This window comes from Marmota flaviventris, chromosome 9 (assembly GCF_047511675.1).
Source record: "Marmota flaviventris isolate mMarFla1 chromosome 9, mMarFla1.hap1, whole genome shotgun sequence".
NCBI classification, from domain to species: Eukaryota; Metazoa; Chordata; class Mammalia; order Rodentia; family Sciuridae; genus Marmota; species Marmota flaviventris.
The window spans coordinates 89379900-89396625 of record NC_092506.1 but is presented as its reverse complement, the minus strand read 5'-3'; the positions used below and the strand labels follow the sequence as shown (position 1 = coordinate 89396625).

At 38.4% G+C, this 16726-nt stretch overlaps 1 protein-coding gene across 1 annotated transcript in view; it reads right to left on the bottom strand.

Annotated features, from left to right (window-relative positions):
• Window positions 1–5914: 5914 nt before the first annotated feature.
• The window catches only part of Dync2h1 (dynein cytoplasmic 2 heavy chain 1), a 377152-nt gene continuing 366340 nt past the window's right edge, over window positions 5915–16726 (bottom strand). The window contains exon 89 of the mRNA XM_071616653.1: window positions 5915–6324. Coding sequence (XP_071472754.1) covers window positions 6166–6324 — 159 coding nt within the window. The 3' untranslated portion in view covers window positions 5915–6165. The remainder of the gene's footprint in view (window positions 6325–16726) is intronic.

The following is a 16726-nucleotide window of genomic DNA, read 5'->3' as shown; positions in this document are numbered from 1 at the left end:
GAGTTGCCAGTTAGAGTTCAAAAATTCTCAGCTTTCCTTCTCACCAATAAGAGGTAGGATGGATGGGAAGTACCGTCAGTTGGAGTTTTGTCTGCACAGGCCAGGTTTGTGCACTCCCAGGGAGGGGCCACTGCAGGGTTCTAAGAGTGAAGTTTCTACACATGGCGCTTGGGCCTAGTGAGGCCTCAGGGACTTTGTTAGGTGGTGACTGCTCTGGAGAGATTAGATCAACACAGCCTTGGAGTCTGGCAATTGCCCATCTCTCCTGGGAGTATGGATCTCAGGAGTCTCCTTAGGATTCTACTGTGGGGCAGGGGAGCCAATCCTTCACCTTCTCTGCTGCCAGTGAACACAGACTTTCTAGGCTTCCCAGGCTTAGTCCCTGAGTTTATTCTCACCTTCCTGTTCAGATTCTGACCCTCTTCAGCTGGTCTTGTGAGCCACTGGACTCAAAGCATGAAGCGAGTTGGGCTCCCCTTGGCTTTTCTGACTTGAATCCCCCTGGACAAAGTATTCTCTGTACCCATTTCACTCTTGTTCTGCTAGGTAAGGCCTAGGTCATGTGGCAGATGCTTGCCAGAACTATATAGCAGTCTTTGCTCAGATCTCCCAGCTGCAGTGTGGCCACGAAGATGGCTCCTGCCTCAGCTCTCCAGTCAGTTGGAAATAATACAGGGTACTTTTCATGCACCAGTGTTGGTGTAGCCTCTGGATCAGCTAAGGGCAGTCTTCTTGTCCAACTGCAGTATTTTCCATTACTAAATCTGCCCATTTGTGCTTCTCTGCATTCTCCCTCCAGGGCTAAACCAGCACTGCTACCGTTCTGCTACAACTGGCTTGGCTCTAATGTAGTCTTTCTTATTTATTTAATGTACCCAAATTTCTTAGTCTCTAAGACACTTTGACTGTCCAATACTGGGTTTTAGTGAAATCCCTCTTTCACCTACCTCACAGAGAAGCAGTATTTCTGCTGTTTGAATCTCGAGCCTCAAAGTAATAAGGACTGTAGCTTCCCTCTACCTTGGCATCTTGAATCTCCTCTCTATTCCTGATTCTTGACACAAAGCCCCTAAAATCTTTGTAGCTTCCCCAGTGATAGTGAAACTGGTCTTTAAAATCAGGATTAGGTCTCCTCATTCCTGCAGTGTTGAAGATTAAGCATCTTGGAAATGCCAAGGCAAGAACAAAAAGTAAATTTTATTTAAGAAAGAGAAGAGTGATGAATCCTCCAGAGAGGAAGAGGTCCAGAGCTGGTGCCCGAGATTTCAGGTTTCCTTTCTTATCATGTCCCCCTCCCCCTCCTCCCATTCTGCCTTCATGATAAAGATGGGAAAAGAACTACAGAGGGGTACCTCTCCCTACTTTCCACACCTGCCCAAAAAGGCAGGAAAGGAGTGGTCAAGCTGGTACTCATTAACAATTCCTTGCTGGGAGGAACAATTCTGTGGAGGCAAGGTAACCTTGGCAACAGGTTGGGAGGAAGGGAAAGTGTTCTGGAGGTATTAGCATTGTATTTCCTTTTGAATTAGCCCCATCTTCCTGACCCAATCATTCATTAAATAGCTGATTATCTGTCCTTTGCCCAGGTCTCAATAGGGGTGACAGAAACATCCTTTGTTATAATATTTGGTATTCTTAGTCCCAAGTGCCAACATAAGAGCTTCTAAGACTCTTAGAATCTCTAGAATGATGAGGTATCTTTTTGTATGCTAAGAGATAACTGGTGGCTGGGGTCCCATCATAACTTCAAGATTAAAACTTTTATTTTTCTATGTGTAAAAAGATTATAAAAATTGAAAATGGAGTGTCAATGGCAGCAAGTGCTGTGTGAACCACTAACATTTCTTCTCACCGAACATATTTTTTTTGTCTTTTCCATTTTTAGTTCTTCTGCTTTCCCCACCACCCTTCTGTGATGGCTAGGACCACGAAACAATGTTGAATAAAAATTATAATCTTTGTACCTCATTTTAATGTGGATGCTCTATTCCCTTTGAATGGCCATCGGTTTTTTATAAATACATGTTATTTCTGAAAAGAAGTCCCTTCAAGTCCTGATTTGCTAAGATTTTTTTACTTCAAAAACTGCCACATTTACCAAGTACACAGATGTTCTATATTTCGCTTGGGGTAATCAAATTTATGGTTCCAGGGATCTAAAATGGTTGGTTGTTGCTTCTGACCAAGAGTCTCAAAAAGTGTGTCCTTTTGAAGCCTTGGAGAGAGGCTTCTTGTAGTGCCTATTCAAAGTAAAAACAGAACCCCCAAAAAACTCCTTATTGGTTTTGGATATATTTTATAATTAAAATGTGGAGTATGTATAAAACATATGCATATTAGTTAGTGCCTCTGAGGAGGAAAGAATTAAAATGTGAAGGACTTCAACGATTTTGAAATGATTTAAAAATTTCAAGTTTCTTTAAAAAATCCAAAGCAAGCATCATGTTAATATTTGTTCATTTTGGGTGGCCATTCAAAAAAGAAAAAAAATGTCTGTTGTTGATAACCTTTGATTAAGTTATACATGTATCAAATAAAATTAGTCATGTTATTACTGGAATTCCACAGTTCTTTGCTACTATGCCATATAAATCATATTTCATTGTACTATGAATTTTCTACATATTTTGTGTCACTTCTCAAATAAAAAAAAATTGGTGGGGCTGGGATTCTAGCTCAGTGTTTATTTGCCTAATACACACATGCATGAGGCTCTGGGTTCAAACCCCAGTACTGCGAAAAAATAAAAAATAAAAATAATATGGTAACCAAAAAGAAAAGGTGATACAGTGAAGAAAATGTTATTTTTTATAGCACTGAAATATCCTAGTATTGATAAGGGGGTACTATATAATCCATAAGAATGAGGGTTGCCCAGGCGCAGTGGTGCACACCTGTAATCCCAGCAGCTTGGGAGGCTGAGGCAGAAGGATTGCAGTTCAAAGCCAGCCTCAGCAAAAGCAAGGCACTAAGCAACTCAGTGAGCTACTGTCTCTAAGTAATATACAAAATAGGGCTGGGGATGTGGCTCAGTGGTCGAGTGCCCCTGAGTTCAATTCTTGGGACCCCCTTACCCCCCCAAAAGAATGAGGGTTGGAATAAGATGATTAAAGGTATGTTTCTTAACTCTTGAATGTTATGCCATTGTACTGAATGTATTTCTGTAATGGATTCATATCACTTGAAGGAATTCTTCATTGTTTGGGGATGTGGCAGAGAGATACAGAGCATCCAGTTGACTATATTTCCAAATACTCTAGAAATTAGGTATAACCACTTAAGTTCTAATGGAATATAAACATAAATGATGTATAATATTTCCACACATGGCCCATTAAAAACCTTCCATGTGTATTCCTCTGTTCTGCAGTAATACACAGAATTCCTTTAAGCATTTCCTGTTATAATACTCAGTTGAACTAGTTAAAGAGAGAATTCAGGACAAAGGGGTTTCTATTGGTTATAGTGACCTTGCATTGGTCAATTGAATAGGGTAGGAGGATGAGAAGATAGCTTCATCCTAGCCATGCACCTAGAATATGGTTCCTGCCAGGCCAGACCAGGCTAATAATCATCTTGTAGAATATTCAGCAATATCCTGTTTTTTATGCCATTATTTCCTATTTCATTTTTATTAGAATTTTATTGGTGCATTTTAATTATACTTAATAGTGGGATTTCTTGTTACATATCTGTATATATACACAACAGAAGAATAGGATTTGGTCAATTTTGTTCCCTAGTGCCTCCCTATTCCCTCCCCTCTCCTTTCTCCTGGTTCTCTTCTACCCTACTGATCCCCATTCTATTTTCATGAGGTCTCCTCTTTTTTCTCTCTAGCTTCCATATATGAGAAAAAAATATCTTTGACTTTATTTCACTTAACATAATGCTCTCAAGTTTCACCATTTTCTTCAAAATGACATAATTTCATTCTTCTTGGTAGTGGAATAAAATTCATTGTGTATAAACACCACACTTTCTTATCTGTTGATGAATCCCTAGGCTGGTTTTTTAAAATTTGGCTATTGTGAACTGTGCTGCTTTAAACATGGGCATGCATGTATTGCTATAGTGTGCTTACTTTAATTCTTTAGCATAAATCCAAGGAGTGGTATAGCTGAGTCATATGGTGATTCCATTCCTAGTCTTCATAGGAAACTCCATATTTACTTCCATAGTGGTTGTATTAATTTACAATAGCACCAACAGTATGAAAGTATCCCTTTTCCCCCACATCCTCTCCAGCATTTATTATTGTATTCTTTATGGCTGCTATTCTGAGTAGGATGAAATCTCAATGTTTGAATGGCATTTCCCTAAACAATAATGATGTTGAACATTTTTTTTTATATTTGCTGGCCATTTGTATTTCTTTTTCTTTTTCATTTTTAAAGAGACAGAGTGAGAGAGAATTTTTTAATATTTATTTTTTAGTTTTCGGTGGTGCTGAGGATTGAACCCAGCCCCTGCGCATGCCAGGTGAGCGTGCTACCTCTTGAGCCACATCCCCAGCCCCATTTGCATTTCTTCTTCGGAGAAGTGTCTGTTTAGTTCATTTTCTCTTTTATTTATTTATTTTTGTGTTAAGTTTCTTTATATATTCTAGATATTAATCCTCTGTCAAAGAGTAGCTACCAAACATTTTCTTCCATTCTGTAGGTTCTCTTTTCACATTCCTGTTTCCTTTTCTGTGCAGAAGCTTTTTAATTTGATGCCATCATATTTATTAATTCTTGGTGGTATCCCCCAAGCTTTAGGAGTCCTATTGAGGAAGTCATTGACTATGCCCATATGTTTAAGTGTTGACCCTATGCTTTAGGAGTTGCAAAGTTTCTGGTTTAACTCCTAGGTCTTTGAATCATTTTAAATTAATTTTGTGCAGGTTGAGAGATGAGGGTCTCGTCTCATTTTTCTACATATAGATAATCAGTATTCCCAGGATCACTTGTTAAAAAGGCTGTCTTATCTCTAATGCATGTTTTTGGTTTCTTTGTCAAGGATCAGATGACTATACATGTGGAGATTTGTCTCTGTGGCTTTCATTCTGTACTATGTGTTTTTTTTTTTTTTTTTTTTTTATGCTGTACCATGCAGTTTGTTACTACAGCTCTGTAGTACAACTTAAAGTTAGATATTTAGATGCCTTTAGGAATCCTCTTTTAGATTTGCATTGCTTTGTTCCTTCGGGATTTTTTATTCTTCTATATAATTTTTTTCTAGTTTTATGAAGAATTTCACTGGTGTTCTGATGGGGATTGCAGAAAATCTATAGATCACTTTTGGTAATATGGATATATTTTGTCTATAATACCAAAAGTGATCCTCAGATTCCTACATCTTTAGGATTACTTTGAGAAGCTATAAACAGTTTTTAAAGAAATTATTGTTTCATCCTTTGATTCTCTAAGTATTTAAATTCTTTTTGGTGCTATGACTTGTTATAAACACCTATTAAAAATACACACCTAGACTCCAAACAAATAACTAGAAATGAATTTGTAGGCTACTAAAATGTCTATCATTCAGTTGAACAGTATTTTTGGTTACTTTGGTTTCAGGGAGTCTTGCAAAGCTGAAATACTATCATCCATAAAGAATTTAAAAATAGAAAACAAAAAAGGTACATATTTACAAAAATAAACAGAATTTATGCTCCCTTTATTGTCTTATATGAATTATTCTTTTTTATTTAAAATATTGGTTATAATTATATAGTAAAATTCACAAGATATTGATCATATGACTAATGTACTGATATTAGATATTCGTTATAACTTCAAAATATACATTCTTGTATATGTGTATATTTAAAACTATGGGACACTGAAAAACTAATGAACTTTTATTAAATAATTATGATTCAAAAAATGATAGCCAAAATATTATACTAAAAATAAGTTTTTGAGCTACTAGAAAAGTATACTTCCTTAGAAATATTTGTTATCAAAAGGATCCTCCATTTTAATATTAATTCTTTACTTTAAAAGTTAGCCAATGCTGTTATTACACATTAAGATAAAAATCCAAGGAGACCAATAATATAGAATAACTATATACTAACATTTTGAACTAATAATTCAACTGTAGGCTGATTATATATTTTATTTAAAGCTTAAATGACAGTTTCTTCATTTTGCTAAGACACTTTGTTGTAACTAGCCTCTATTGATTTTTTAGAAATAGAGCTGCTCCACACTGAATCCACTGGTCTTGGTTACCTCCACATGGAACATCGATATTGGTTACCACACGATCCCTTTCAGCACTTGTGTAAACAGGTAAAGAGATGCACTCATCAGGAGAATATGGACCATATGCACCCTGTTCAAAAAGAAATTGTTTTAAAATACAGCAATATACTACTTTGAAGAAGATTGTTAGATAACTAAATACCTTCCAATTGATAAGTTTTATTTACCATTTTATTATAAAATGTTTTAAGTAAAGATTAATAATGTTACAGCTTTATCATCCCACTGCAAAAACTAATAACGGTCATTGTCTCCCTAGCCCCCAATACTAGAGTATTTTGAATCAAATTCTACAATTTTCAAGCTTCATCTATAAATAAAAATAATACGAGAATGGCATTATCACACATGAAAATTAGTAATTCCATAATACATTCATTTTTCCATGATTTTTTTATTAGAATCATTATTCAAGTAAAGTCCACAGTTGTTAAAGTTCCCAGTTGTTAATCTCTTTTCTTAGTAATTCTTCTCCTGAGAAATGATACAGAGTATCATTTGGTTACATTTGACTTTTGGTTACATTTCCATGCTTTCATCATTTGGTTACATTTGACTTTTGGTTACATTTCCATGCTTTCATGTTCCTCTGTTGTACCTTGTATTCCTATGAACTGGATCTAGAGGTAATATAAAATTCGCTTTCTTGACAAAAATATTGCATAGGTGGAACTATAAATTTTCATCAAGAGGTATATAATATCTGGTTCTTTTCTGAATATTAGAGACTATCAATGATCATTATTTTACTCATCATAAAATGGTAACCCAATTCTATTATTTCTTCATTTCTAAGGAGGAATACATAAAGAACAACTTCCATTTATTTATTTATTTATTTATTTACTTATTTTTAATTAGCAAGAGGTATAGTCCATATGGGAAAGATGAAGTAAATGCATATAATTTCCCTTAATCTGTTTTAAAAAATAATTCTTTCTAGTATACTCCAAAAGTAACCAATGACTACCTTCTCCACCCCCGCCTCTCTCTCTCTTAAATATTTATTTTTGGACCCACCGACCCACCGGCAGAAGAGGAGCAGTCGCCTGCTGAGAGGCTGAGCCGCCCCCTCCCCCTGCGCCGGCATAGTAGAGGGAACTGGGACCAAACACAGAGCAGGCCCAGCGGCCTGCTGAGGGGCAGAGCCGCCCCCCACCCCCCTCGCCTGCCAGGTAGGGGAAGGGTGACCACCGACAGAAAAGGCCCAGTGGCCCGCGGCGGGACAGAGCTTCCAATCACTCCTGCAAGGTAGGCGGGCCTGCGACCCACCGGCAGAAGAGGAGCAGCCGCCTGCTGAGAGGCTGAGCCGCCCCCTCCCCCTGCGCCGGCATAGTAGAGGGAACTGGGACCAAACACAGAGCAGGCCCAGCGGCCTGCTGAGGGGCAGAGCCGCCCCCCACCCCCCTCGCCTGCCAGGTAGGGGAAGGGTGACCACCGACAGAAAAGGCCCAGTGGCCCAGGGCGGGACAGAGCTTCCAATCACTCCTGCAAGGTAGGTGGGCCTGCGACCCACCGGCAGAAGAGGAGCAGTCGCCTGCTGAGAGGCTGAGCCGCCCCCTCCCCCTGCGCCGGCTTAGTAGAGGGAACTGGGACCAATCACAGAGCAGGCCCAGCGGCCTGCTGAGGGGCAGAGCCGCCCCCCACCCCCCTCGCCTGCCAGGTAGGGGAAGGGTGACCACCGACAGAAAAGGCCCAGTGGCCCGCGGCGGGACAGAGCTTCCAATCACTCCTGCAAGGTAGGCGGGCCTGCGACCCACCGGCAGAAGAGGAGCAGCGGCCTGCTGAGAGGCAGAGCCGCGCCCTCCCCCCCGCGCCTGCAAGGTAGTCGGAACTGAGACCACCATCAGAACAGGTCAGACCTGCAACCGAGAGACAGAACAGGCCCAGTGGCCTGAGGAAGGGTAGAGCCGCCCCCCCCCCCACGCCTGCAAAGTAGGCGGACCTGCGACCCACTGGCAGTACAGCCCCAGAGGCCTGCAGAGGGGCAGTGCCGCTGCCTGCGCCTGCAAAGTAGGCAGAACTGCGACCACCGACAGAACAAGCCTAGCGGCCCGCAGAGGGACAGAGCCGCCGCCCGCGCCTGCAAGGACGGCGGACCTGCTACCGACTGGCAGAGCAGGCCCAGCGGCCTGCCGGCGTGGTAGGCACATTGCCCCAATTGGCGGAGGGGCAGAGCCGCCGCCCGCGCCTGCGAGGGAGACTTTGCAACTATACAAGACCAATATAAATATATAGGGGGAAAATTCAATAGCACAACAGTTTCACCAAGAAGAAAGGAACGCGAACACTATGAAGAGACAAGGAAAGAAAGGACCACAAGCATTGGAGGTCAACTCAACTTCAGAAGAGGTAATAGCTGCAGCTGATGGAATGTCAGATAAAGAATTCAGGATATACATGCTTCAGATGATCTGGAGTCTCAAGGAAGACATCAGACAGCAAAATCAGACAATGAAAGATCACTTCAACAATGAATTACATAAACAAATCCAAGAAGCAAAATATCAACTATACAGGGAAATAGAGGTTATAAAAAACAAACAAACAGAAATCCTAGAAATGCAGGAAGCAATAAGCCAACTTAAAAACTCAATTGAGAATACTACCAGCAGAGTAGAACACTTAGAAGACAGAACATCAGACAATGAAGATAAAGTATTTCAACTTGAAAAGAACATAGACAGCTCAGCAAGACTGTTAAGAAACCATGAGCAGAACATCCAAGAAATATGGGATAACATCAAGAGACCAAATTTAAGAGTCATTGGGATACAGGAAGGAACAGAGTTTCAAACCAAAGGAATGAGCAATCTATTCAATGAAATAATTCGAGAAAACTTCCCAGATTTGAAGAATGAGACAGAACCCCAAATCCTAGAAGCCTACAGGACGCCGAATGTGCAAAATCATAAGAGACCCACACCTAGACACATTATAATGAAGATGCCCAACATACAGAATAAGGAGAGAATTTTAAAAGCTACAAGAGAAAGGAAGCAGATCACATTTAGGGGTAAGCCAATCAGGATAACAGCTGATCTTTCAACACAGACTCTGAAAGCTAGAAGATCCTGGAATAACATATTTCAAACACTGAAAGAAAATGGGTTCCAACCAAGAATTGTGTTTCCAGCGAAATTAAGCTTCAGGATGGAAGATGAAATTAAAACCTTCCACGATAAACAAAAGTTAAAAGAATTTGCAGCTAGAAAACCATCTCTTCAAAACATCCTTGGCAAAACATTACAGGAAGAGGAAATGGAAAATAACAATGAAAACCAACAGTGGGAGGTAAGACACTAAAGGGGGGAAAATAATCAAAGTGGAAAACAAACCATGTTTAGTAACATAAATAAACAAATATGGCTGGAAGAACAACCCATATCTCAATAATAACCCTAAATGTTAATGGCTTAAACTCACCAATCAAGAGACACAGGCTAGTAGAATGGATCACAAAACAAGACCCAACAATATGCTGCCTACAGGAGACGCATTTGATAGGAAAAGACATACATAGGCTGAAGGTGAAAGGTTGGGAAAAATCATATCACTCATATGGACTTCGGAAACAAGCAGGAGTATCCATACTCATATCAAATAAAATAGATTTTAAGCCAAAGTTAATCAAAAGGGATAAAGAGGGACACTACATACTGCTCAAGGGAACCATACACCAACAAGACATAACAATCATAAATATATATGCCCCAAACAATGGTGCAGCTATGTTCATCAAACAAACTCTTCTCAAGTTCAAGAGTCTAATAGACCACCATACAATAATCATGGGAGACTTCAACACACCTCTCTCACCACTGGACAGATCTTCCAAACAAAAGTTGAATAAGGAAACTATAGAACTCAATAACACAATTAATAACCTAGACTTAATTGACATATATAGAATATACCACCCAACATCAAACAGTTACACTTTTTTCTCAGCAGCACATGGATCCTTCTCAAAAATAGATCATATATTATGTCACAGGGAAACTCTTAGACAATACAAAGGAGTAGAGATAATACCATGCATCCTATCTGATCATAATGGAATGGAACTGAAAATCAACGATAAAAGAAGGAAGGAAAAAGAATATATCACTTGGAGAATGAACAATAGGTTACTGAATGATCAATGGGTTATAGAAGACATCAAGGAGGAAATTAAAAAATTCTTAGAGATTAATGAAAACACAGACACAACATATCGGAATCTATGGGACACATTGAAAGCAGTTCTAAGAGGAAAATTCATTGCTTGGAGTTCATTCCTTAAAAAAAGAAAAAATCAACAAATAAATGATCTCATACTTCATCTCAAAATCCTAGAAAAAGAAGAGCAAAACAACAGCAAAAGAAGTAGAAGGCAAGAAATAATTAAAATCAGAGCTGAAATCAATGAAATCGAAACAAAAGAAACAATTGAAAAAATTGACAAAACTAAAAGTTGGTTCTTTGAAAAAATAAACAAAATCGACAGACCCTTAGCGATGCTAGCGAAGAGAAGAAGAGAGAGAACTCAAATCACTAACATACGGGATGAAAGAGGCAATATCACAACAGACACTTCAGAAATACAGAAGATAATCAAAAATTATTTTGAATCCTTATACTCCAATAAATTAGAAGATAGTGAAGGCATAGATAAATTTCTTAAGTCATATGATCTGCCCAGATTGAGTCAGGAGGATATAGACAACCTAAACAGACCAATATCAATTGAGGAAATAGAAGAAACCATCAAAAGACTACCAACTAAGAAAAGCCCAGGACCGGATGGGTATACAGCAGAGTTTTACAAAACCTTTAAAGAGGAACTAATACCAATACTTTTCAAGCTACTTCGGGAAATAGAAAAAGAGGGAGAACTTCCAAATTCATTCTACGAGGCCAACATCACCCTGATACCTAAACCAGACAAAGACACTTCAAAGAAAGAAAACTACAGACCAATATCTCTAATGAACCTAGATGCAAAAATCCTCAATAAAATTCTGGCCACTCGGATACAAAGGCACATCAAAAAAATTGTGCACCATGATCAAGTAGGATTCATCCCTGGGATGCAAGGCTGGTTCAATATAAGGAAATCAATAAATGTTATTCACCACATCAATAGACTTAAAAATAAGAACCATATGATCATCTCGATAGATGCGGAAAAAGCATTCGACAAAGTACAGCATCCCTTTATGTTCAAAACTCTAGAAAAACTAGGGATAACAGGAACATACCTCAATATTGTAAAAGCAATCTATGCTAAGCCTCAGGCTAGCATCATTCTGAATGGAGAAAAATTGAAGGCATTCCCTCTAAAATCTGGAACAAGACAGGGATGCCCTCTCTCACCACTTCTGTTCAACATAGTTCTCGAAACACTGGCCAGAGCAATTAGACAGACGAAAGAAATTAAAGGCATCAAAATAGGAAAAGAAGAACTTAAATTATCACTATTTGCAGATGACATGATTCTATACCTAGCAGACCCAAAAGGGTCTACAAAGAAACTATTAGAGCTAATAAATGAATTCAGCAAAGTGGCAGGATATAAAATCAACACGCATAAATCAAAGGCATTCCTGTATATCAGCGACAAATCCTCTGAAATGGAAATGAGGACAACCACTCCATTCACAATATCGTCAAAAAAAATAAATACTTGGGAATCAACCTAACAAAAGAGGTGAAAGACTTATACAATGAAAACTACAGAACCCTAAAGAGAGAAATAGAAGAAGATCTTAGAAGATGGAAAAATATACCCTGTTCATGGATAGGCAGAACTAACATCATCAAAATGGCGATATTACCAAAAGTTCTCTATAGGTTTAATGCAATGCCAATCAAAATCCCAACGGCATTTCTTGTAGAAATAGAGAAAGCAATCATGAAATTCATATGGAAAAATAAAAGACCCAGAATAGCAAAAACAATGCTAAGCAGGAAGTGTGAATCAGGCGGTATAGCGATACCAGACTTCAAACTATATTACAGAGCAATAGTAACAAAAACAGCATGGTACTGGTACCAAAACAGGCGGGTGGACCAATGGTACAGAATAGAGGACACAGAAACCAATCCACAAAACTACAACTATCTTATATTTGATAAAGGGTCTAAAAGCATGCAATGGAGGAAGGATAGCATCTTCAACAAATGGTGCTGGGAAAACTGGAAATCCATATGCAACAAAATGAAACTGAATCCCTTTCTCTCGCCATGCACAAAAGTTAATTCCAAATGGATCAAGGAGCTTGATATCAAATCAGAGACGTGCCGTCTGATAGAAGAAAAAGTTGGCTACGATCTACAGTCGGTGGGGTCGGGCTCCAAATTCCTCAATAGGACACCCATAGCACAAAAGTTAATAACTAGAATCAACAAATGGGACTTACTCAAACTAAAAAGTTTTTTCTCAGCAAAAGATACAATAAGAGAGGTAAATAGAGAGCCTACATCCTGGGAACAAATCTTTACTCCTCACACTTCAGATAGAGCCCTAATATCCAGAGTATACAAAGAGCTCAAAAAATTAGACAATAAGAGAACAAACAACCCAATCAACAAATGGGTCAAGGACCTGAACAGACACTTCTCAGAGGAGGACATACAGTCAATCAACAAGTACATGAAAAAATGCTCACCATCTCTAGCAGTCAGAGAAATGCAAATCAAAACCACCCTAAGATACCATCTCACTCCAGTTAGATTGGCAGCCATTATGAAGTCAAACAACAACAAGTGCTGGCGAGGATGTGGGGAAAAGGGTACACTTGTACATTGCTGGTGGGACTGCAAATTGGTGCAGCCAATTTGGAAAGCAGTATGGAGATTTCTTGGAAAGCTGGGAATGGAGCCACCATTTGACCCAGCTATTCCCCTTCTCGGTCTATTCCCTAAAGACCTAAAAAGAGCATGCTACAGGGACACTGCTACATCGATGTTCATAGCAGCACAATTCACAATAGCTAGACTGTGGAACCAACCTAGATGCCCTTCAATGGATGAATGGATAAAAAAAATGTGGCATTTATACACAATGGAGTATTACTCTGCATTAAAAAATGACAAAATCATAGAATTTACAGGGAAATGGATGGCATTAGAGCAGATTATGCTAAGTGAAGCTAGCCAATCCCTAAAAAACAAATGTCAAATGTCTTCTTTGATATAAGGAGAGTAGCTAAGAACAGAGTAGGGTCGAAGAGCATGAGAAGAAGATTAACATTAAACAGGGATGAGAGGTGGGAGGGAAAGGGAGAGAGAAGGGAAAATGCATGGAAATGGAAGGAGACCCTCAGAGGTATACAAAAGTACATACAAGAGGAAGTGAGGGGAAGGGGAAAAATAATACAAGGGGGACAAACGAATGTCAGTAAAGGGGGCAGAGAGAGAAGAGGGGAGGGGAGGGGAGGGGAGGGGAGGGGGGATAGTAGAGGATAGGAAAGACAGCAGAATACAACAGACACTAGTATGGCAATATGTAAATCAATGGATGTGTAACTGATGTGATTCTGCAATCTGTATATGGGGTAAAAATGGGAGCTCATAACCCACTTGAATCAAATTGTGAAATATGATATATCAAGAACTATGTAATGTTTTGAACAGCCAACAATAAAAAATTAAAAAAAAAAAATTATTTTTTAGTTTTAGACAGATGCAATATCTTTATTTTATTTTTATGTGGTGCTGAGAATCGAACCCAGTGCCTCATGCATGCTAGGTGAGTGCGCTACCACTTGAGCCACATCCCCAGCCCATCTCTCTCTCTCTCTCTAAATAGCATTATAAGCTGGTGGATATGAACATTTGATGTGGGGTCCAATGTAATGCAGTTATTGTCCTGATGTTCAAATTGTCAGTTGTTGCTCAGCAGTAACTAAGTGGGCTCCTAAATTTTGATATGTCCCTAGTTGTCTTCAATAGCTTTTTTGTATTTCTTATATGTTTTGAACTCATCTTATGTACATCCTGTTCCAGAAATAAAATTAGTCATTACTCTGATCCCTGGTTTCTTTCAAGAGAAACAGTATTAGAGACCATAATTTGAGTGCTAAGAATAATCATACGTTCTCATTCTATAAGTTTTCAGTGACTCAACATAGAAGTTCATATTTTTCAAAGAAAAAAAATTTAAAATGAGTTACTAATGAATCGAATTCCCATTTCAGATTAGTGTTTTTACTTAAGTTGTAATTTTATTAGACTAATTTTAATTTTTTAGAATTTAAGAGTCAACAGGGACCCATTCTAGAATATGAGAAGTGATAAATCAGAGAATTTACCCATGCTAACCTAGTTAGGAAGTGGCAAAGTTGCCATAGATAGTACAGTTGAAAATGCATTTTGGCACATGTAATCTTAGCACTGTTATTCTTCTCTCTCTCTCTCTGTCTCTGTCTCTCTCTCTCTCTTCCCCCCCTCCCCGTGTGTGTGTGTGTGTGTGTGTGTGTGTGTGTGTGTGACTAGAATATTGGAAAGTGAACCCAGAGGCACTCTACCACTGTGTATATCTTCAGCTCTTTTATTTTGAGACAAGGTCTCACTAACCTGCCCAGGCCAGGCTCAAATTTGCGATCTTGCCTCAATCTCCCCAGTCACTGGCATTACAGGTGTGTGACACTGTATCCAGGTCTGTTATTTTCCAAAATAGAAGACAACAGTGTTTATGGAAATAGATCATTTATAGGCTCTGGAGTACCTGTCTAGGAGCTGTGGACTCTCAAATTATTCTCTGAACATCAGTTTTCCTATTATAAAAGGACAAGTATTACTTGCACACCTCACAGGAAGTTGAAATTGTTGGGAAAAGTATAAACGGCAGCCATACCCCAGAGAAAAAAACCCCAACATGGCGCCTAAGCACCTCTTCTTCCTACCTTCTTCTTTTCTGCAGTGGCGCGAAAAGTTCCCGCCCGTGTGAACTCTCCCGCCGGCGCCAATTTCAAATCTCGCTGGCGGGGAACCTTAGCCCCAATGAGAACTAATTCCTGGGCTCCGGAGCTGATATCTGAAAGAACTTGCCAATAAACGGGTTGCCTGCCATTTATCTAAGCCCTACCATCTCCCCCTTAGTTCTATATAAGCACACTGCTTTTTGCAATAAAATTGGAATTCTCCCGGCGAAGTGTCTTTGCGTGGGGAATTCTTTCAGAAATAATCATATGATGTAGTAAGGAACTCAAGTGTAAGTATTATTTATCCATATATCTCCAATTCTTTGTAATACCTTTTCCTTTCTACTAATTCAAAATCATCTCAAAATAACATCCTACCTTTTTAGTACCTTCTATCTATCTATCTATCTATCTATCTATCTATCTATCTATCTATCTATCTACAGAATTGTGCTATGATAGAAATAAGATAATTTTCCTTCATGGAAAAAAATTAAAACACTGTATTTTTACATCTAGGTGAACACTATATAAAATTTCTTTCAATCATCCTCCACCATATCTCTCACACCCAAACGCTGTCTGCCTCTTTAGGTAGTTGATAAATCAGTTAACTCCCTTTGACAAATTAATTTCTAAATCTTAATCTGATGTACATATAAAAATTTGTTTTTTATGTAGAATCATTCACCAAATAAAAACATTATTTATCCTGAATCTTTCAAACTGTATGTTTGCATTGATTATTTTGTCAGTTAATCATCTATTTAAGAGCATTTTATATGCTAATGTGACTAAAATGTAAAGGCTAAGCATTTGTGTGTGTGTGTGTTTATATAATTGTGTGTGTGTATATATACAAATAGAAAAAAAATATTTGTTTCTTAAAATTCAGTTTAGGAAACAAAATGTACACACATCAAATAATTAGAATATAATTTTTGGAAAAATGTGTACTTTTCTTTTTTGTTTTTTAAAATTTATTTTATTTAAAAATCAAAATAATAAAAAATACTACTCTGGATGTATGTTAACTAATAAGGATTCAAGGACAATCTGAATCTTGAGTTGGGACACAGGAAAAATTGTAGTAGTTGGAGTAAAGAGAATTTTCAACTGTTATCTGTCACTGGCTAATCTCTTCCTTCCTCTCCAATTGCTTAAATGGCAAACCTTCAGGATTCAGAAATTACTGTAATTGTCACAATTCATTGGCCAAGGCTAAGGTTAATATCCTAATGTGGGCTTTCTTCTTGTGTTGCCTCTAGATTCTTTAGCAGAGGGCAGACACATATTACATATTTGTTGAACTAAAATGATCTGAATCTGTGAATGTCTAAATCCCAGGAAAGGTCTGAAATTATTTTTCCCTGCTACCTGATATTTGCTTTGCTCCTCATTACTTCAGTGACCAAAAATGAAATAACAATATCACAATGAAATGTTTTACAATGCTACGCTAGTGAGAAGACTGTCCTTATTTAATTTAAAATTTTCCTTTTAAATGAGGAAATTAGCAATCATGCAAAGTGGATTCTTTGCATGTTCACTATCAGTCTACTA